The sequence below is a fragment of the Marmota marmota genome, unplaced genomic scaffold (genome assembly GCF_001458135.2).
Source record: "Marmota marmota marmota unplaced genomic scaffold, marMar, whole genome shotgun sequence".
Lineage (NCBI taxonomy): Eukaryota > Metazoa > Chordata > Mammalia > Rodentia > Sciuridae > Marmota > Marmota marmota.
In genome coordinates, this window is record NW_025999900.1 from 42,264,974 (window position 1) to 42,286,449 (window position 21,476).

A 21,476-nucleotide genomic window follows, 5' to 3' on the forward strand; every position below is an offset into this window, starting at 1 on the left:
AATATTTAAGCCTAATTACTATTGGAAATATTCAGTCACTAACCAAACCAAATCAGACTTCTGGGGCTGATGAAGCAAAATTCTGATTATTGCATATATTAGGTTTGCTAGGGTTCCATAGCAAAATACCAGACTGGGTGGCTTAAACAGCAGGAATTTATTTTCTCGCAGTTCAGGAGGTGCTGGCACGGATGATTTCTTCTGAGGCCTCTCCTTGCTTTGTGAATAGCTGTCTTCACATGGTCTTTTGTCTGTTCATACACATATCTGTGTCCAAATTTCCTCTTCATTGTAAGGACACCAGTCAGATTGGATTAGAGCCTATTTAATCTTAATTATTTCTTTAAAAGTCCTATTTGCAAATAGTCACTTTCAGAGATGGAAGGATGGGACTTCAGCCTATGAATTTGGGAGGATCAAATTCAGCCAATAACATTAATTTATGTGAATTTCTTACCTAGAGGAAAGGAATGACAGCAAAACTTCCAGAAAACTAAGAGTAATTAGTCCAAAACATCATTGAAACTGCTAACAAATTAAACTGGTGGCATTTGTTCTTATGAGGCATGCAGTTTCCTGAAGAAAACTTCATGTAAACCACTTAAAGAAATGATTCAAAGTAACTGCTAACTTTTTCTTTTAGACTTCTTTAAATGATCTCAAAAATATTTCTCCCACAAATGTTTATTGAATAAATATTTCATTTTGCCCCAAAGGCAGTTCACTAAGGATTTAAGAAAGTAGCATAAACAGGACGGGGATGTAGCTCAGTGGTACAGTACTTGTTTAAGCATGTGCATGGCCCTGAGTTCAATCACAGGAAAAAAAAAAAAAAAGAAACATAAGTACATGGTTCTAAAGTGTTTTATTAGAATTGTGTAAAGTTGTGTTCCATCACACATGTAACATGCAGTTACAAATATTTGATACAAAAATAACTAATTCTAATATTGAACACAGAATAGTTTTATATTAATAATAAAAACCAAAACTGAGTTTTTCTTGGAAAATTTAAATTCAGGCCATTATTTCACAATTTGGAACTCCGAATAATCCAGCTTCAAGATGACTTTCTCATTGCTGAAATTTGCTCTGTCAATGTGCGATTTGGGACTTCCTTTTGTCTCAAGCCATTCCTGCATGCGACGCACCTTGGAGATGGGACCTTGCAATTGTCCTTGTACTGTGCCCCGGTCAGTGTTCTGGACCCAGCCTACCAATCCTAGCTTTTTACCCTCAGCCTAAGGGGAGAATGAGAGAGAGAGAGAGAGAGACATACAGATCCAGTGAGACTGAACAAAATAAGACTATAATCTCTTGCCAGAATCTTGGCCTAGAATCAAGCCACTGAAACCAATTTGATACTGTCCAGAAAAGTCAAAACAGAAAGACAGCAAGGAGGATCTCATTGCTGATCTTAACATCAAGTGTTGGTCACTTGACTCCATTTCCTTCTTTCTACTCTATAAAACCCAGGCACTAGAATTTTTCAATATGTAGTAAATTTGGTTAAGTACTAAAGACTTAAGTCCAAAACAGATGCTTTTATAATGATCCCTGAAGGCAGATTGTTTTTTAGGATATCAGGTTGTATCTTGTTAAATGTAACCTTAATCAAGAATCTACTGGGTAAGGTAAAAGGAAAAAGCGTGAAGTTATCTGATCCTTCCCTTTGTCTTTAACCAGGACCACACCTAAACATAACCAGATGAATTAGTGTCCATTATATCTTTAAAGATCATTAAAGAGTATTTTGCAATTTTCTGGGCAACTCATCCATTGTTTGTACTGTGGAGAAACTAACTGTCTAACCCAACATGTTTATGTTGCATTCAAAGCCCACTTTCTGTCAGCCTCCTAGAGAAGGAAAACAGCTGTGACCAGTCTCTGAACACCAAGCTTTCATGAAACTACATAACTATTAGGTTTTCACTTGACTTTCTTCTCCTTTGTCTAAATAATCATAATGTCCTTAAAGTTGAATAAACTTACAAAAGCCAACTAATCACTGTAGTGGCTTTTTTTTTTTTTCAATCTTATTTCCTTTAAGTCACTAAGCTATGGCAAGACTTGAACATTTAGAAAAAGGTAGCAATATTTTAGATATGTTTATTTTTGTGTAAATATATAGTTAGAATAGTATAAAGGTCATTGATTATAAAGTAATATATCTAATAAAAGAAGGTTCGTGAATTACAAAAGAAAATGGGAATTAACATGATTGCATGTCTAAATGCCAAAGTAGTGACCCAGTAAATGTGGGAAATTGCTGAGTTCACCAAACAAAACTTTATGTAGAGCAGGAAAAAAAAAAAATCTATGATAAGAAACTGTAGCATCCATCAAATCAGGTAGGTTCAAAGCAAAGACATGTCTGCATAATGAACAAAAGGGACTCTGGTCAAATAACTGTTTAAGGGAGGAAATTAAGGAATGAAGAAAAACAGGAGATACCTACAGCATGCATTGCTAAGTGCCAGAGGAGAAAACGTAAAAGAAAAATGCTGAGAATGGACTTTGATGAAGACTCAATATCCAACTGACTAACAATTGCACTGTTCTACTTCAAATTAACATAGGGGGGTTGGCCATCTCTAGTACTTAGAGTTACCATATATGGTAAATAGCTATCAGACTGATAGTGCAGTTTTGAGCACACAGGGTTATAACAGTCAAATCTTTAAACTGCAGTGAACTCCTGAGAATCAATAAAACACTCCAAAATTTGAAAAATCTATTTGTGCACTCAATTCTCTTAATTTCTTAAGGAATAGCATAATGTGGGCTGGGGCTGAAGCTCAATGGCAGAGCGTTTGCCTTGCACATGTGAAGCACTGGATTCAATCCTCAGCACCACGTAAAAATAAACAAATAAAATAAAGGCATGCTGTCCATCTACAACTACAAAATTTTTTTTTTAAAAAAAGAATAGCATTGGGCTGGGGATGTGGCTCAAGCGGAAGCGTGCTCGCCTGGCATGGCCCGGGTTCGATCCTCAGCACCACATACAAACAAAGATGTTGTGTCCGCCAAAAACTAAGAAATAAATATTAAAAAATTCTCTCTCTCTCTCTCTCGCTCTCCTCTCTCTCTTTAAAAAAAAAAAGAATAGCATAATGTTGCTCATTCATGTTCAACTTTGTATATCTGCCTTTAAGTGAGGAAGCGCGTGTTTTTTTTAAATAAAATTCCAAAAGCTAATTTTACCTTATAACCATATTTCTGCTTAAACAATGTTCTGACATTTTTTTATAACAAATTTAAGGATTATGATCATCAATTCTAGTTTGCAATCTAAAAAGAAAGTCTTTTCAAATCAGTAACTTAGAATTCCATCTTAATAGAAAAAGAAGAGTGAATGAAACTAAAAGCAAGCAGAAGGAAATAATAAAGAATAAGCCCGGTGAGGGGGCACATGCCTATAATCCCAGTGGCTCAGGAGGCTGAGGCAGGAGTTCAAAACCAGCCTCAGCAAAAGCGAGGCACCAAGCAACTCAGTGAAACACTGTCTAAATGAAATACAAAATAGGGCTGGGGATGTGGTTCAGTGGTTGAGTGTCCCTGAGTTCAATCCCTGAAACCATCCTCCTCACCCCCCAAAAAGAGCAGAAGTCAATAAAGAATAGAAAAATGAAGAAAATAAATAAAACCAAAAGATAGTCTTTGAAAAGGTCAACAAAATTGAAAACCTTTAGCTAGACTGACAGAAAGAAGGCTCAAATGATTAAAATGAAAGAGGGGCTATAACTACCAACCTTACAAAAAAGGGACAACTATGAACAATGGTATGCCAACAAATTAGACAACTTAGGTAAAAAGGATAGATTCCTAGGAAGACAAATTGAATCAAGAATAAATAGAGAGCTGTAGCTGTAGCTCAGTGGCAGAGCACTTGCCTAGCATGTGTGAGGCACTGGGTTCAATCCTTAATATCACATAAAAATAAACAACTAAAATAAAGGTATTCTGGGCTGGGGATGTGGCTCAAGCGGTAGCGCGCTTGCCTGGCGTGCGTGCGGCCCGGGTTCGATCCTCAGCACCACGTACAAACAAAGATGTTGTGTCTGCCGAAAACTAAAAAATAAAAAAATAAATAAAAAAAAAAAAAAAAAAAAAAGGTATTCTGTCCATCTACAACTACAAAAAAAATTTTAAACAAAACAGAAATAGAAATGGAAAATCTGAACAGACTTATTATAAGAGATTAAATTAGTAATCAAAAAACTTCAAAGGAAAAGCCCAGGACCAAATGGCTTTTCTTTGATAAAATTTCTTTCTTTCTTTTCTTTTTTTTTTTTTTTTGATAGAATTCTATCAAAAGTTTAAAGAAATTCACCAATCCTTCACAAATTTTTACAAAAAATAGAAGAGGAAACACTTCCCAACTAATTCTATTCATCTAGCATTATCCTCATACAAAATCAAAGCATCACAAGAAAAGAAAACTTTAGACCAACCAATAGCTTTTATGAATACAGAAGCAAAAATCCTCAACAAAATACTAGCAAACCAAACCCAGCAAATATAAAGAAGATTACATAACAAGACAAACTGGGTTTTATGCCAGGAATGCAAGGTTGGTTCAACATACAAGAAGTAATCCATTTAATATGCCATATTAATGAATAAAACAAAACTACACAATCCTCTCATTAATGTAAAAAAAAAAACAAAAACGCACTCAAAAAAATCCCCAAACTCTTTTATGATTAAAAACATTCAAGAAACTAGAAACAGAAAGGAACTTCCTAACCTGATAAGAGTATTGAAAAGCCCACAATTAATATCATACCTAATAGTGAAAAGCACTGAAAGCTTTCCCCATAAAGCAGGAACAAACAAAGATATCTGCTTTTGCCACTTTTATTCAAAATTTTATTTATTATCTTTAAGGTTGTACTCAGGGCAGGGAAAAAGAAAAGGCACTCGGAAAGGAAGAAAGAAACTTACCTCTACTTGCAAATGACATACTCTGTATACCAAAAATCCTAAGGAACACAAACACACACATAAACTAGAGCTAATAAACAAGTTCACATGGTTACAGGAATCAAGATTGGTATACAAAAATCTATTATATTTCTAAACACTAGCAATGGACAACTGAAAAACAAATTAAGTAAGCAATCCCAATTACAATAGCATCTAAAATCATAAAATGCCTAGAAATCAATTTAACAAAAGAAGTAGACAATTACAAATCATTGTTGAAAAAGAATAAAGATTTAAATAAAAAGGCTTTCCATGTTCATGGACTGGAAGACTTCATATTAAAATGGCAATATTCCCAAATTAATCTATAGATTCAACACAATCTATCCAAAAATCTCAGATCTTTTTTTGCAGAAATTGACAAATTTCCCTAAAATTTACATGGAAACATAAGGGACCCAGAATAGCTAAAAATAATCACAAAAGGGAAGAACAAAGTTGAAGGACTCACTTTCTGATTTCTGAACTTTTCCAAAGCTACAATAATCGAAGCAGGAAGCTACAGTGCACACCTAATTCCAGCTACTCCAGGTGCTGAGGCAGGAGGACTGCAAATTCAAGGCCAGCTTTAACAACTTAGCAAGACTCTGTCTCAAGATACAAAGGGCTAGGAGTACAGTTCAGTTATTGGGCACTTGCCTAGAATGTGTGAGGTCCTGGGTTAAAAATAAAAAATAAACTACAGCAACTCAGACAATGTGGTATTGGCATTAAAAAAAAGGCATACAGATCAATGGAAGTAAACTAAGAGTCCATAACCCCTACAATTTTGAAAAGGGTGCTACGATGAATCAATGGAAGAAATATTAGTCTTTTCAACAAATACTTTTGGAACACCTGGATATCCATATGCAAAAGAATGAAGTTAGGGTTGGGGTATAGCTGCATACGTAGTATGTGCAAGACCCTGGGTTCAATCGCCAACACACACACACACACACACACACACACACGAATAAGATTGGACTTCTTAATGCCAACACTAAAAAAATCAAACTTGATTAAAGACTTAAATCTAGAAGCTTAAACTATGAAAGTCTTAGAAGGAAACGTAGGCATGAATCTTGATCTTGGATGAGGCAAAGGTTTCTTAAATGTAATACATGCTAAATTAGACTTCATCAAAATTAAAAACTATGCCCGGTGCCTGTTATCCCAGCAGCTTGGGAGGCTGAGGCAGGAAGACTGCAAGTTCAAAGCCAGGCCCAGCAACTTAGTGAGGCCCTAAGCAACTTAGCAAGACCCTATCTCAAAAATAAAAATAAAATAAAAAGGGCTGGTGATGTAGCTCAGTGTTTAAGCACCCCTGGATTCAATCACTGGTACAAAAAAAAAAAAAAAAGAAAGAAAGAAAGAAAAACTTTTGTACTTCAAAGGACATTATATTATCAAGTGAAATGATAATTCACAGAATGGGAAAAATATCTGCAAATCATACATCTGATAAAAGACTAGGGTCCAGAATATATAGGAAATTCTTATGAATCAATAAGAAAAAAAATAACTCAAAAAACTAAGCAAAGGATTTAAATGGAAATTTCTTCAATGAAGATATGCAATATCTTCTTTCACATGCCAATAAACACATGAAAAGATGTTCAACATCTTAGTCATTAGGAGAAGGCAAATCAAAATCAGAGTATACAAATACAGCAGAATATTACCAGATTTTTAAAAGGAGGAAATGCTGATACATGATCCCTGAATGAACATTGAGGACATTATACTAAGTGAAATAAGCCAGTCACAAAGGAACTATACTGATTCTACTTATGAGTTACCTTGAATAGTCAAATTCATAAACAGGAAAAGTAAAATCACAATTGTCAGGGACTGGGCAGAGGGAAAAATGGGGAGTTAATGGCTAATGGGTACAGAATTTCAGTTTTGCAAGATAAAAATAATTCCATGGATAGATTATGGTGATGGTAACATAACTATGCATGAATGTACTGAGGGTCACTGAACTGTATATTTAAAATGGTTAACATTGTAAATTTTACATTATGTGTATTCTACCACAACTTTAGAAAAACATGCTGTATAATTTCCAAATAGTTTTGGATTTTCCAATTATCTTTAGTTACTGATCTGTATGTTCTCCACTATGACCTAAATCCTTTTAAATTCCTTGATGCCTGAAAACAAAACAAATAATGACAAAAATTCTCAATGTGAGACTATTACCTCACTTCCTCTGGGATAGTTGTAATAAATAAGGTAGTGACAAGGGTTGGCAAGGATCTGGAAAAACTGGAATTCTCATAAACTGGTGGTGGAAATGTAGAATGGTTTAGTGGTTTTGGAAAAATTGGCGGTTCCGCAAAAAGTTAAACAGAGTTGTCAAATGACCTTGCAATCTACTCCTAGGTATATACACTTAAAGGAACAGAAAATACTGTCTACACAAATACATGTAATAAATGTTCACAGCATTATTCCTAATAACCCCAAATAGGAAACAACCCAAATGTCCATTCATTAATAGAATAAAATATAATAAATCCATACAATGAAATATTATTCAACCATAAAAAGGAACAAAATACAGATACATACTACAATATAGATGAACTTTGAAAACACTGTTAAGTGAAATGAACCAGAAACAAAAGGTCACATTTGTATGATTCCATTTTAATATTAAATGTCCTGAATAGGCAACTCCATAGAGACAGAAAGTAGGTTAGTGGTTGCCAGGGGCTGGGAGAATAAGGAGTAAGTGCTAACAGGTAGGTTTTCTTTTCTGGGGTGATTAATATATTTTGAAATTAGTGTGCAACTTTGTGTAAATGCAAAAAACCACTGAATTATAGTTTTTTAAAGGATGAACTTTATGGAATGTGAATTATATTCCCACTTAAAAAACAGCCCATTCCCGTATTCTCATTCATTTCTCTAGAAGTGATGAAATTTAATTCAGGACTTAGATGATATTGACATGCAAAGTGACTATAGCAAAATAAGACAACTGTTAAAAATAACATATATTTAAATGATTATAAATGGTAAAGAATAAGCTACAATCTAATTTTAAAATGACATTTTCCTTGTAGTTTTCCTAACCACTACTTGTTTTTCTGCATTCTTTTATTCTCTCTTTGACAGAGGGTAAAAGGTGGCAGGTATAGTAAGATGGACTATATACTATCTGGTCCTTTTCTCTGAACAACTTTGACTAATCTTTGAAGTTGTCACCTTGATTTATTAAGTCACAGAAACTTACTCTGCACTGGCAGCCAAACTAATTAGAACTTAGTTCTTGCAATGACTTTCACCAACTCTCTTTTCAACAAGCACTTCTCATATGAGTATGAAACAGAAAGAAATGATTTGCAAATAATTAGAATAAGAGGTATTGACAGAGTGGGAGGAATATTATTATTATTTTAAACTTTAATTGCTAAGAGGTGCTTATTTTAAAAATGTGTTCAATAAAATGAAATTCTGAAGAAAAAAAAAAGAGGTATTGACAATTGACATTCCTATTTCAAAGATTCAGGTTTGAATTTTGAGTACCACAGTCCCAGCAGTGTAACACCTGGAAAATCTGGCAATCCTAACTCATTACCCATTGAACACAGAGTGGAATTAGACACAGAGTGGGAGGCAATAGTCTGATATCTCCCTGCAGAAGGCAGGAGGGAAACTGATATTGCACTTGGGTGTGTGTATGCTAAGGGAAGATTACTGACACTAAAGCAGAGGTAACAGTTTGTTTATCTCCTCAAATACTCTGTATTAATATAGTAGGAATACCAGACTCCATGTTCTGTGTTACCATTATCTAGGTAATCTGGAAAAGATAAAATATTTTTAGCTAGAAAATCTTCCGCTGGAAAAGGTGAATGTTCTTCCACAGCTAAAATGAACAGAAAGGAATTCAGTTGGGATGTTGGGAGATGGTTGGAGAAATGATAAAAGTTGGAGAGAGAAATAAAATGTAGCAGTTATGGGACTGGAGTTGTAGTTCAGTGGTAGAGTGCTTGCCTCTGTGTTCGATTCCCAGCACCACATATAAACAAGCAAATAAAATAAAGGTCCATCAACAACAAAAAATATATGTGTGTGTGTATGTCTTTATATATGTGTGTCTTTATGCGTGTATATATATATATATATATATATATATATATATATATATATACACATACATATATATATATATATATATAAAGAAAACGTAGCAGGTATGATTGAAGTAATAACTTAATTTACAGAAATATGATCAGTTCTTCTAAAGGCCATTTTTCCTCGATGAGAGGTAGCCTTCCTACAACAAATGTGACTACGTTTGATAAAACCACAACAAGGTGAACTAGACATATTCCCCTTCGGAAGAAAAAGACCGTTAACAAGTTTGTCTACATGTTCAGACACCACTGTTAGAAACAGGCCAATAATAACATCAGGAGAATCTTCCATTTACATCATGTTTTACAAACTGCAAAGCATTTTCACATCCTTACCATTCAGCTACCGAATGCCAGTTTCTTCCAGTTCACATGTCAGAAATGCGTCTCTGGTTCCCAGAATTATAACCTAGGCATGTCCCCAAAGCCTGTAGGCCACATACCTGAGTGTACTTGCGGAAAAACACCCCTTGCACCTTCCCAAAAATTTCGTAATCCACTGATACCAAGGTGTCCCCTTCTGCCATGCTCAAACCTGTCAGAGACCAGGAAAGCAAAAATAGTAAAGGACGACCCCAGGACCCCCAATCCACAGGCAGAAAGAAAGGGCCACATGGCCCTTCTCCATCCATCACCACTGCATCCTGGACTCCAAAGAGCAAGTGAGTGGACTGGCATAAACGGAAGCCTGTGAGTAACAGGAAGACACCTGGGGAGGGAACCTGGGCCCGGTAGAAGCTCCTCAGGGGCAGACACCTGCTGACCCAATTACCTGTCCCGCTCCCTCCCATCCACTCCTCTTCCCACTCAGCCGCCAGAATCCCCTTCCACAACATTCAGGACTAATCGAACTCAGGGCCATGCCTTGGGGCCCTCTCCCCAGCTCACCCGCCACTTTTCCCCACAGGGGGCCAAATCACACCGGCAACCACCTAGCCAACCGCCCCCAGCCGCGCAAACGGCCGCTCCCGGAAGTTTAGAGTGTGGCTCCTCCTTCGCTGCCTCTCACGCCCATTACCTCGCTCGACCAATCAGGGGGGGCGTCTTACCCCTGAGCCCGCCCAGTGGACTGGAGGTCCAGCGGCTGGGCGCCCGACTTGGGAATGTGTTCAGTGTCTCTCTCGTCTTCCATAGACTCACCCCGTAACCCGTCTCAGTCGCTAAGTGTACCCCTCTTCTGAGATTCTCAAAAGTAAAAAGGCATAGACGACGAGAAACACTGGGATACATTCATTTATTCAATAAACACCGACTGACAGCCTTCAATAAACACCACTGACACATAGTAAAGGACGACCAGGCGCTGTTCTAGGCACTTGGCATACATCAGTAAACACAACAGAATCCTGCCCTAAGGGAATTTAAATTCTGGAGTTGGGAGTCAGACAACAGACATTAAACATCATAAATAAATAAACTGAATAGGACACATGCCACTTTTCTGGACTCTTTCAATTTGGGGTTATGCCTAGCAGGGGGGAGATACAGGACATCTTGGTGGAGGTTATTTCTCCTGGAATTCTGGAAGCTGTCCATCAGAGACTACCTTACTAAGAAAATGCTTGAAGAACTAAATAAAGGAAACACATACACAAGCAAATGGTTCATGGCTCTAGAATCTCAGTTGACTTAGTCTAAACCAAATTACCAAATTTCATGAATTTATTTTTGTCTAAAGGGAATTGTCAAGGGGGTGTTGTAGGTGACATTTTGTTAAAATTAGAGTCAATTTTCAAGCATTTAAATCCAGCCACCCTTTGTTAAAATTAGAGTGAAGCTGGGCATGGTGGTGCACACCTGTAATCCCAGAGGCTTGGGAGGCTGAGACAGGACAATCAAAAGTTCAAAACCAGATTCAGCAACTGCAAAGCGCTAAGCAACTCAGTGAGACCCTATCTCTAAACAAAAAATATAAAATAGGGTTGGGGATGTGGCTCAGTGATTGAGTGCCCCTAAGTTCAATCCCCAGGACCCCCCCCCACCAGAAAAACGTGTATGAATGGTGCACCCTTGTAATGCCAGCGATTTGGGAGGCTGAGGCAGAAAGGTTGCAAATTCAAGGGCAGCTTCAGCAACTTAGTGAGGCCCTAAGCAATTTAGCAAGATTCTGTGCCAGAATAAAGAAAAAAAAAAAGAACTGGGAATGTGGCTCAGTGGTTAATCACCCCTGTACCCAAAAAAAAAAAAAAAAAAAGAAAGAAAGAAAGAAAGAAAAAGAATGTCTGTGAAGGAAAACTGATGTTTATTGTTCCTCTTTGGATTGCTTGTTTATTGCTTGTATGCATTACATCCCTCTGTAAAACTCCATTTGTGAATATGCCAGGTTGGCAGACTTGGCATAGTGAGGTGGGTTTGCAACAATAGACATGGAAATTCATCATTCCATTAGCTCCCCACTATAGATTAAGGATCCAGGTCCTACAGAATCTTAAAACCCCCAGTGCAGTGACAGCTGGATTTAATGCTGTACATGGAATTATTTGAAAATGATGCACCTGGCTGATGTTATTTCTTTAAAATTCATTTTTAAAAAAGGTTTTCTCCGGAATTTAAAACTTATTGAGTGTCTCAATGTATGGGGCATCATATGGTATACAAAGATGAATAATAATTTTTGCCCTCAATTTAGTGTAAGGGATAAATATGCATGCACATAATGATAATTCAATGCATGACATGGCAATTCAGTTCCATGAACACCTACTGAGAGCTGCTCAATATGAACCAGATAGAAAATGTTAGAAGGAGCAGAGAGTAATTCTGACTGGGAAGACTAGGAAAGTGTTCTTGGAAAGTAGTTTTCCAGAGTTACATGACCACAATTTGATGATTTGATTCCAGGCAGCCAGTCCAGAGTCCATTCCCCAAAATTCCATGACTACCACCACCCAGTTTGTGGAGCTTGTGGTAAGGTGGTACCACGGAGAGGAGACAGTACAAGAAGTCACCACAGCTAAACCAAGGGCTCTCCACCCTGGCTGCATATTAGGACTTTTAGGGAAGCTTCTAAAACTATGGATGCCTGGGCCTCACCCAAGATATATATTCTTTGAGCATTTTTTTTTTTGTACTGGAGAAAGAACCCAGGGACCCTTTACCACCAAGCTACATCCTTGTACTTTTTTTGCTTTTTATTTTGAGACAAGGTTTCATGCTAAGTTGCCCAGGCTGGCTTCAAACTTGTGATCCTCCTGCTTCAGCCTCCAAGTTGCTGCAATTATAGGCATGTGCTACACAGTGCCCAGCTTTTTAAGAAATCTTAATGCACAGCCAGGGTTGAGACCTACTGGGCTAGACGCTGGGGTTTATTCAGGGGAGGCAGGGATGAAAAGATAGGTTGGACCTAATAGAAATGCCATGCTAAGTATGCATTTCAATTTCATTCTACGGGTGAAGGAGTCTTCACCAGGAGAGGAAAATGATAGGATCAGTATTTAGTAAGCTAAATTTAATCCTTTCACAATGTATACATATATCAAAGCATCACATTGTACCCTATAAATATATACAATTTTTATTTATAAATTTATAAATAAAAAGTGTGTATGTGGTACTTGGGAATCCAACCCAGGACCCCACGTATGCTAGGCACATGTTCTACCACGGAGCTTCATCCCCAGCCCCTGTCAATTATCTCGATTATCTCTCTCTCTCTTTTGCAGTACTGGGCATTGAACCCCGGGCCTTAGCACATACAAGGCAAGCACTGTACCACTGAGCTATATTCCCAGTCCCCTTTAAAAAAAAAAAATTAAGGCAGGATCTTGCTAAGTTGTCTAGGCTGGCCTTGAACTTGTGATCCTCCTGCCTCAGCAGCCAGGCTAATTGGGATTACAAATGTGTGTCAGCATACTTGACTTCAACTATATCTTTTTTTTTTTCTTCAGGGCCTCATGCATACTAGACAAGTGCTGTATCACTGAGGTACATCCCAGCCCCTCAACAAAATCTTAATAAAGCCAAGAAAGAAGTATTTAGACTCATTAGTCTGGCAGCATCAAGAAGGATGGGTTTGGGAGCAGATGTTAAAGGCAAGTGTAACAGTAAGAAGCGTGATAGCATCCCAATGAGAAGTATGGAAGAACTCAACTAGGGCACTAAAAACAAACAAAGGGACATTATTTATTTATTTATTCACAGTAAGGAGAATTGAACCCACAGTCATTTTATCAATGAGCTCCATCCCCAGTCCTTTTAAAAATTTGAGACAGGGTCTCACTAAGTTGCAGAGGCTGGTCTTGAACTTGCAGTTCTCCTGCCTCAGCCTCTCTAGTAGCTAGGATTACAGGAATATGCCATTGCCACCGTGCCTGGCAGGAAGGGCTACTTATGGGAGACATTCGAGAAGCAAACTCAACAGAACCTGCAGGTCAGTCAGAAGAAAGAGGTGATAAAAGGAAGGTGTGGAAGGTGAATCTTGCTCTGAGCAGGAGTGGGGATGTGGAGAAGCAGCAGACTGGGGATGGAGAGGTGATTAAGAGCTTTGTGTTCTGTCACACTGAGCTTGAGGTTCCTGAGGCTCAGTCATGTGCATGTGTTAAATGGGCAGTTGGAAAATTCTAACTACGGAGACAGGCTACAGTTCAGCTGAACAGCATTTAAACATAGGTGAAACCTGAAATTTCAGCATTTGATAAAAGGAAGAGAATGTCTGGAACTGCACATATGTAAAATGTAAGAAAGAGGGCTCAGGAGAATACCTAAATTTAGAGAACAAGTGGGAAAAAAGACATAAATGCCAGAGACCTGGAAGAAGGTGGAGCAAAGACATGAAAAAAGAAACCAAGAAGGAGCAAGTGAAAAGAGTTCTAAGATGGTGATTAATCAATAATGTCAAGTGAGTAGGCTTGAAAGAGAAGCTTGTCTTTGGTCATGAGAAGGTCACTGGCAGCCACGCAATTAAATAAACTGGAGAGGGTAGCAGCAAGACCACAGTGGAACAGACAATGAGTGGGGGGGAGGGGGGGACAGCAGATGTAGTTTTCCATTAAGAACTCTTGTGGAGCTGGGCGTGGTGGCCTTCATCTGTAATCCCAAGAGGCTGAGGCAGGACGCGCTAGGCCAACCTGGCCACTTAGCAAGACCCTATCTCAAAATACAAAATTTAAAAGGGCTGGAGGTGGAGCTCAGTTGTAGAGAACTCCTGGGTTCCATTTCCCTTAGGGGTGTGGGGGCGCGGAATGAGTGGGATCCTAATATAGAGATGACAGGTCAAGGGAAATGAGATTTGTTTTGTAGGGAACAGTTAATGTATTTTAACACCGAAGAAAAGGAGCCTGTGGAGATTAACAAGATGGAGGGGTAAAGTGATGGAGTCAATTCCTTGAGGGCTCTGAAAGAAAGAAATTCAGGAGAGAGGCCCTTCTTTCTCAGAAAGCAGAGGGAAGGCAGTCAGAGGGAGGGTAACATGCTGGGAAATTCTACTAGCTTGAGGGGAAGCTGTGGAAGTTGACAAGAGACAGGGGGAGGCTGAGATGACCTGGCCCTAAGCAGAGTAGGGTATGTTCCCATTTGCATACATCTGTAATCCCAGCAGCAGAGGAGACTGAGGCAGGAGGATGGAAAGTTCAAAGCCAGCCTCAGCAATTTAGTGAGGCCCTAAGCAACTTAACAAGACCCTGTTTCAAAATAAAAAAATACATAAAAGGGCTGGGGATGTGGCTCAGTGGTTAAGTGGCCCTGGGTTTAATCCCTGGTACCAAAAAAAAAAAAAAAAAAAAAAAGAAGAGTCAACTAGGAATAAAAGAACTGCCCTTGGAGGGCCCACCAAGAAATTTGTTAACATGTGACGGCTCCAATCTGACATGCTGAAGTGCTAACACCGACTGCTGCTGTCTACATTGTTTTCCATGTGCTGGAATCTTTTGAGTAGGGAAAAAGTGAGCTGCCTGTTCTAAACAGCTTACCCAAATTAACTGAAGCATGAAGAAGACAAATAAATTCTCTTCTGATGTCAAAAAGTTAGAGTATCATTTAGTGTTGAAACCAAGTTATGCCTGATTATTTCCGATCCGGTAGTTAAATTTATTATCATTACATTTGGCTGAATCATTCCTGAGCCCTAAGTAGAGACGTCCAGAGTTACCACGTGAGAGAAAACATTATAATATTAAAATAATTAGATTGGCCACAAAAACTACCCCGGAAAGACTGCGTAGGGGAAAAAAAAAAAAGAAAAAGAAAAAGAAAAATTGACAGCAAGCTCCAAAGTACTGGCAAGGGAAGAAAGCACGGAGAGCATATAGCCATACCTGGGGCCCGTGCAGAGCAGCCGAGCGTGCTAAGAAAGGCTATCAGCAGGCCCACTCCGGCTAACCAGGCGGATACCGGAATCCTGCGGCGGGATGACTCTGGGGCACATCTAGGGGTTCCGCCCTTTGCCAGAGACGGGCACACCCCAAGGTCAGGGAGCATCGTTCTCAGAAAAATACAAGTTCTTCTTTGATGGAGCCCCAGAAAAGCCTTTCCTGCCCCTCCCCCTTTTCCCAAGGGCAGGGCTGAACTGAGCTGCAGAGTTGGCTGGACACTGGGTCAAGTGACGACTGCACCCCACTGGCCCCGGCCGGTCTGGACCGCGTGCAGACTGCGCCTGCGCGCGCCTCCCAAGCGGAGTTTCGGGGGAGAGGCGAGGAGGGGCGCGCTCCGCGCTCAGGTCTCCAGGCAACTGGAATAACAGAAGCCAGCTAAAAGCGCCTGCGCGGCTGTCGTTTGCTGAAGGGTCTGGTCTCCAAAGCTAGGTCCTGGGGTTTTCCCTGAGCTGGAGCGGTGCCGAGAGCCTCAGGTACCGGGAAGGGAGAGGAGACTTGGGGTCAGCACCTTGACCTCCGGAGGGCCTTAGGAGCAGGAGAGCGAGGTCTTGTTCCCCCAAAGCGGAGTGCCCAGTGAGGATTCCCGCTTGACCCTCCTGGACAGAACATAACTTCCCGTTCTGAATCCAAACCCGGCCATGGCCAGGTCAAATGGCCCCCACCTCTCAAGTTACAGGCCTTCCACCGTCTGTGCCGTGGGGACTCCTTGGATAAAGGATTTGACAACCAGGCTCTAGTGGCTTCTGTGCTTCTTGGAGTCCTGCACCGTTCCATCAGGAGGAAAGCCCTGAGAACTCTGCACTAAGCCACTGGGTTTCATTTTTCTTACCTGTAAAACGTTTAATTTACAGGTGAAGAAACTGGGGCCAGCAAGAGGAAGTTGTTGTTCTGTGTCACAGTCTAAAACTTGACCTTCAATCCAGTGCTGTTTTACCTCCTTCATAATAACGTATGGCAGAGGCTGGGATTGGTGGAAAGGAAACCTAAGTGGCAGGAACACTTGTATCATGTTCATTTTTCTATCCTCAGGGCCTAACACAGTGTCTGACACTTGATCATCACTCACCATATGCTCACTGAAGGGAATCTCTGGCAGAATCAGCTCCACTGTCCCTAGAAAAGTTTAAAGGGAAATGTGGGCAGGGCAAATGTAGAAACAGTTTACTTTAGCAGCCGGGAGTGAACCTCAAACAAATTCTTCACATGTATCTGGTTTAAATCTTCCCTAGGCTTCAGTCCAGGCCCTGAATGGCTGGTCTCCAGTTGGCTCCACATCTGCCTGTGGGCGTTATGTTCCCACATAATAAAACGGAAGCTCCAGGGCTCCACTCAGCCAAGCAAGACCCTTATGAACAAGGTGACTCTTCCCAGCGATCTTCGATGGGGCAGAACAATTTTCAGCAGAAGGTTTTGAGCAACAAAGAACTGGCACTGGATAATGTCTACTCTCAACCCAAATGGAACACCCGCACACCAGCCCGGAGCTACTCTTATCCCCACTGTGCTGGAATCAGCCAGCGAGACATGGGCAGTGATCTCCTGGGCCAAGGAAAGGGTTTGCTTTACCCAAGTTCTCAATCTCGATATCCCAAAGCAAATGACCAGGACTTCATCCCCTTTACAAAAAAGCGAGTTGGGGTGGACCGGGCATACCCACTGAAACCCATGGTCCACCACAAGTATCATAGTACAGGTGAGGCCAGCACTGATGGGGACCAGAATGTCTGCCTAAGAACCCCTGAGCCAAGAGAATTTACAGACAGCAATTTTGATTTGAGGAATGGGGTGAACTCATCTGTTCTTGCTGACTTGCAGCGGGAGAAGGCCAGGGCAAACCTCCGAAGGACTGAGTGGCTGCAGATCCAAAGATTGGAAGCTGCAGGGGAGAGCTTAGAGGAGGAAATTCGAAGAAAGGAGATTCTCCTGAGAGAAAAGTTGAAGAAAATAGAAGAGGAACTTAGAAGGATCCAGAAGGTAAAAGAACAGGCCAAGGGAAATGAAGACAGAGGGCTACAGAGAATCTTTCCCAGGAGGGAAGTTGATAACAGCAACACAACATACAAACCTGTTTTCTCCCCACAATTTGGGTCTGAAGAGGTATTTAGTAGAGACAGGAGAGAGGACGAAGCCTGGGGACAGCCTCAAGAAAATTTTAGTTCATTCCAGTTCTCTGATTATAGAATCCAGAGGCTTAAAAGGGAAAGGCTGGTGGCAAGCAACAACAAAATCCGAGACCAAGCCTCAGGGCCATTAGTGGCAAAGTTCTCTCAGCCTTTGGAAGAACCAAGCAGCGATTTGGAGAGATCCACAAGAAGTTCTAGCCCATGCAGGACACCAGGCTCCTCAGGTTCCAGCTGCTCCAATGAAGAGCCAGAACTGGGCAAATGCAGCCACTGTGGACGCAAATTTCTCTTGCTCAGGCTGGAGAGACACTCTGCCATCTGTGGCAGGATGCAGGGTTCCAAGAGGAAAGTGTTTGACTCCTCCAGGGCCCGGGCTAAAGGCACGGAGCTAGAGCAGTACTTGAATTGGAAGGGGCCAGCTGCAGTCAAGGTAATAAAAACCTTGTGGATTTGACTTTGTATATGGATCCTTGTGAGGACCTATTATGTTCTCACCGGTTTCTTTAGGGAAAACTCATGTGTCTTGTAGGCTGAAGGTGGGAATTAATACTTGTTGAGCATTCATATGTGCCAGGCACCATGACAGGAGTTTTTCATGGGATTTTTACAACTCTGTGATGGTGACATTATCTCTCATTTTATCAGTTCAGATATCAAGGCTCAGACCTATCCTAAACACTCAAACACACACACACACACACACACACACACACACACTCTCACACCAAGGCTTATACACGTCAAGTAACTTTCTTGAGGTCATAGCTTTAAGTGGCAGGGCCAATATGTAAATCTTGGTTGGGCTGAAAAAATCTAGAATTAAAGAAATAGGTGCCCTTTTGGTTATAAAAGTAGTACATGTTTATACCACAGAAACTTTTTTAAAAAACATGAAACACCCAAAGAAAAACTATGAAGCATTTTATGTTCATTTTCTTGGCTCCTTGTTTTTGGAAATATGCTGTCACCTTCCAAGACTAGCATCTGTCACCACTCCTTTAGCTCTATCTTTTCTTTCTAGATTAGCTTCTTAGTAAATATAAGAAGCACAACTACATTTGAATTTTTTTCTCTCTTTTCAGAGTGTAAACACCTTGAAGGTAGGGACTTTTATTTTTATTTTTTTGTACTGGAGACCTTTTGGTTTATCTGTTTTTGGTTATCTCTCAAAAAATTCCTCCTGTTAGAAAAACCAGGTTGTAAAATGTATGCGCTTCAAAACACTGACATATAAGTTCAGGGGAACTTCATAGATATATTTGGACAGATGTGGAGGAGATTGTCTCATAAATAACCTGATTGTCAAGGTTGTACAACTTGGTTTGTAATATGAATATTTCTAAAAGTGTGGCATGCTGACAAAGTGTTGTATATTAGTTTTTGTGAATATTAGAAAAATACAAAAACATGTTAAGCTATAATTATAATATCTGGGGATCATGAATTTAAAGAATTGTAGTAAAGAAAACAAAGTTGTCAGCGTTGGAGATCCTAGGCCATACGATTGATCTCAAAGGCCCCATTTAGCTCTAATGTTCTAGGAAAATGAAATTGTCCTCTGTCTTTATTTCTTTGCTGTGCAGGCACCTCTCTCTTTATTTCTTTGCTGTGCAGGCACCTCTCTCATCTACTAGTTTATGTGTGTATTTGCTGAGGCCCTTCCAAAACTCACATTGATGTGATGGCCATTAAGAGATGTATTCAAGTTCTTTTCTCTCAGAAAAGATGATCTCCCTGAAATATAGCTTCCAACACAAAGCCAACATTTTGCACCAGCAATGACAGGATGGCTAGTTACTGTTCTTTCTTGTTTTCTTTTTGGTTAACTCAGTAATCCACTGGGGAATCCTTTGTCCCACCATAGCAATTTATTTTTGGCCACAACCTAAAAGAATCTTGTGCTTCTTAAATTCCTAAATATAGTAGCAATGAAGCAAAAGAATTAGGTTTCTGAGGTCAAGATGCCCCACCTTTGTGAAAACAAATTTGAGGGAATGTGTTGCATTGAGGACCCCAAGACAGGATTGAGATGGACCCACTCCTGAGAATGCCCCAAGGCTTATTCCAGACCACTTTGCCTTTGGAAGCTGTCATTCCTCTAGTGCACTCCCAAGAACAAATGATTTTCCGGATATCCTTTTATCTTTATATTACTTGTATCTCTTGTCTACTGGAAGGTAAGCATTTGAGGACAGGAACCACACACACATCTTTGTGTTTTGTGCTTACAGTGTTGAGTAAAATTAATTATGATAAATAATTAAAATATTGTATATTTAGGGAAGCTTCCCCTAATTGAATTCTCTTTAAGGTCCCTGGACACCATCTCTAACACTGACTCTTTTGCCGCCTTCTCTGTTTCTGTAAGAGACTTTCTTAATGGATCCTTTCTCTTTCTTTGGTAGTATTTCTCAATGTTATCAAGAGCTTTTTGACCTCTATTTTTCTTCTTTTAAAGATTAATTTCAATTAATATTTGCATGCATTTAAAAAATCATATAGTACTCATCTACAGTGCAGATCAGTGGTATCCTTCACTGACCTTTCATCCAGCCCTCATTTCTGTTACATGGTTCTTTTGATATGCATATCATATTTAGAATATTTACATATCCTGAATGATTATTTTCTTGATTTTCCAATATTCTGCATTATCTGGTGATTTCTTATGGAACTGCAAATTCCATAAGAATATCCTATTTCCACTGCCCTTACTTTTTTTCCACCCCTTTTCCTTCACTGTAGCTGAATCACTATTTTGGGTTTTATTCATTAGTTGGCTTTTTATCTGACCGTCTACATTTTGTTCACTGATGAGAGAACAAATTTTGCCCCGTCCACATGTACCTCGAGTTAAAAACTGACTTATGTTTTCATTTCCTTCATCTTCTACATGTCTATCTCTAGTTTATTTTTCCTAAGAGATCCATCTGATGTCAGACATCTGTTTATGTTTTCTTAAGTGCTCAAACACCTCTCATAACGTTAGCACCAGTTTTATTTTCCTGAAAATCCCCTTTCCTCTACTCTTTCTCCTCTTGCTTCAGTCTGGACTGGCTCTTTTCCAGGCCTGGTGCAGACCTGTTTTTTGGGGGGACTTCTCTTAGCTTCTCTTCTGTGTTGGATCCTCTATTTTCAGTATCCTCTGCCTTCTTTTTTCTTGCTTTTGAAAGCTAAGAAATGTTCACGGGAGGTAAATTTTTTTGTCTTGGAATGAGTGAAAATATCTATACAATAGACTCCTATTTGACAATTTAGCTGGGTACAGAATTCTAAGTGGAGAATGATTTTATCAGAACTTCAAAGCACTGGGTTCAATCCCCAGAACCACCAAAGGAAAAAAAAAATACTACAGATGAAATTATGATGATTATGCTAGGATACACAGTAAGCCATTTCAGTCTCAAGATTTGTATTTTTCAATTCTAAAAATGTTAATTGTATTATTTATTGGATAGTTTTCTCCTTGTGCTTTCTCTATTCTTTTTGGAACTCCTGTTAGCCATATGTTGGACTTCCTGTTTTCTAATTTTCTGATCTTTTCTACTTTCTATTTTGAATTTTTTTCCCATTCCAAGGAATTTTCTTGACATTATTTTATAACACTTCTACTTCATTTTTAGGTTTAGCTATGAGAGTTTTCATATATAATAGGTCTAGTTCTCTGATTGTTCCTGATTTTTCCCCCCCTTTCTTTTTTGGTGGTGCTAGGGATTGAACTGAGAGCATCATGCATGGTAGGCAAATGCCATAGTACTGAGCTACATCCCCAGCCTAGGGTCATTGGTTTTTAATAGATTCCTTTATGGACACATTCTCTTCTAAGATTCATTTTATTGATGTTTTTCTGTAAAAAGTTTTCTTCTTGTTGCTGTTTCCTGAGGTTTTCTTTATTTTACATTTTGCGGGGGGGGGGGGGT

General features: G+C 39.5%; 3 protein-coding genes and 1 long non-coding RNA gene across 5 annotated transcripts in view; 1 reads left to right on the plus strand and 3 right to left on the minus strand.

Annotated features, from left to right (window-relative positions):
- Mlh3 (mutL homolog 3) overlaps positions 1 to 15,508 on the minus strand; it is a 48,508-nt gene extending 33,000 nt beyond the window's left edge. The window contains exon 1 of the mRNA XM_048799006.1: positions 15,377 to 15,508. The gene's annotated coding sequence lies outside the window, so the exon portion shown is untranslated. The remainder of the gene's footprint in view (positions 1 to 15,376) is intronic.
- Acyp1 (acylphosphatase 1) lies at positions 847 to 15,675 on the minus strand. 2 transcript variants are annotated; one of them, XM_015494128.2, is made up of 3 exons: positions 15,377 to 15,675; positions 9,569 to 9,660; positions 847 to 1,241 (listed from the first exon to the last, which is right to left on the minus strand). In XM_015494128.2, the coding sequence occupies exons 1-3, from the start codon at positions 15,537 to 15,539 to the stop codon at positions 1,026 to 1,028; spliced, it is 471 nt and encodes a 156-aa protein (XP_015349614.1). In that variant the 5' UTR covers positions 15,540 to 15,675; the 3' UTR covers positions 847 to 1,025. The 2 variants fall into 2 exon arrangements, with proteins under 2 accessions (XP_015349614.1, XP_015349621.1); XM_015494135.2 differs by lacking the exon at positions 15,377 to 15,675 and adding an exon at positions 10,014 to 10,922.
- Positions 15,676 to 15,772: 97 nt separating this feature from the next.
- Zc2hc1c (zinc finger C2HC-type containing 1C) overlaps positions 15,773 to 21,476 on the plus strand; it is an 8,508-nt gene continuing 2,804 nt past the window's right edge. Inside the window, exons 1-2 of the mRNA XM_015494117.2 lie at positions 15,773 to 15,906; positions 16,663 to 17,986. Of these exons, the coding sequence (XP_015349603.1) occupies positions 16,682 to 17,986 (1,305 nt within the window). The 5' untranslated portion in view covers positions 15,773 to 15,906; positions 16,663 to 16,681. The remainder of the gene's footprint in view (positions 15,907 to 16,662; positions 17,987 to 21,476) is intronic.
- LOC125615322 lies at positions 18,441 to 21,466 on the minus strand. The gene is made up of 2 exons (XR_007345901.1): positions 19,175 to 21,466; positions 18,441 to 19,143 (listed from the first exon to the last, which is right to left on the minus strand). It is a non-coding gene; the product is annotated as an uncharacterized LOC125615322 (long non-coding RNA).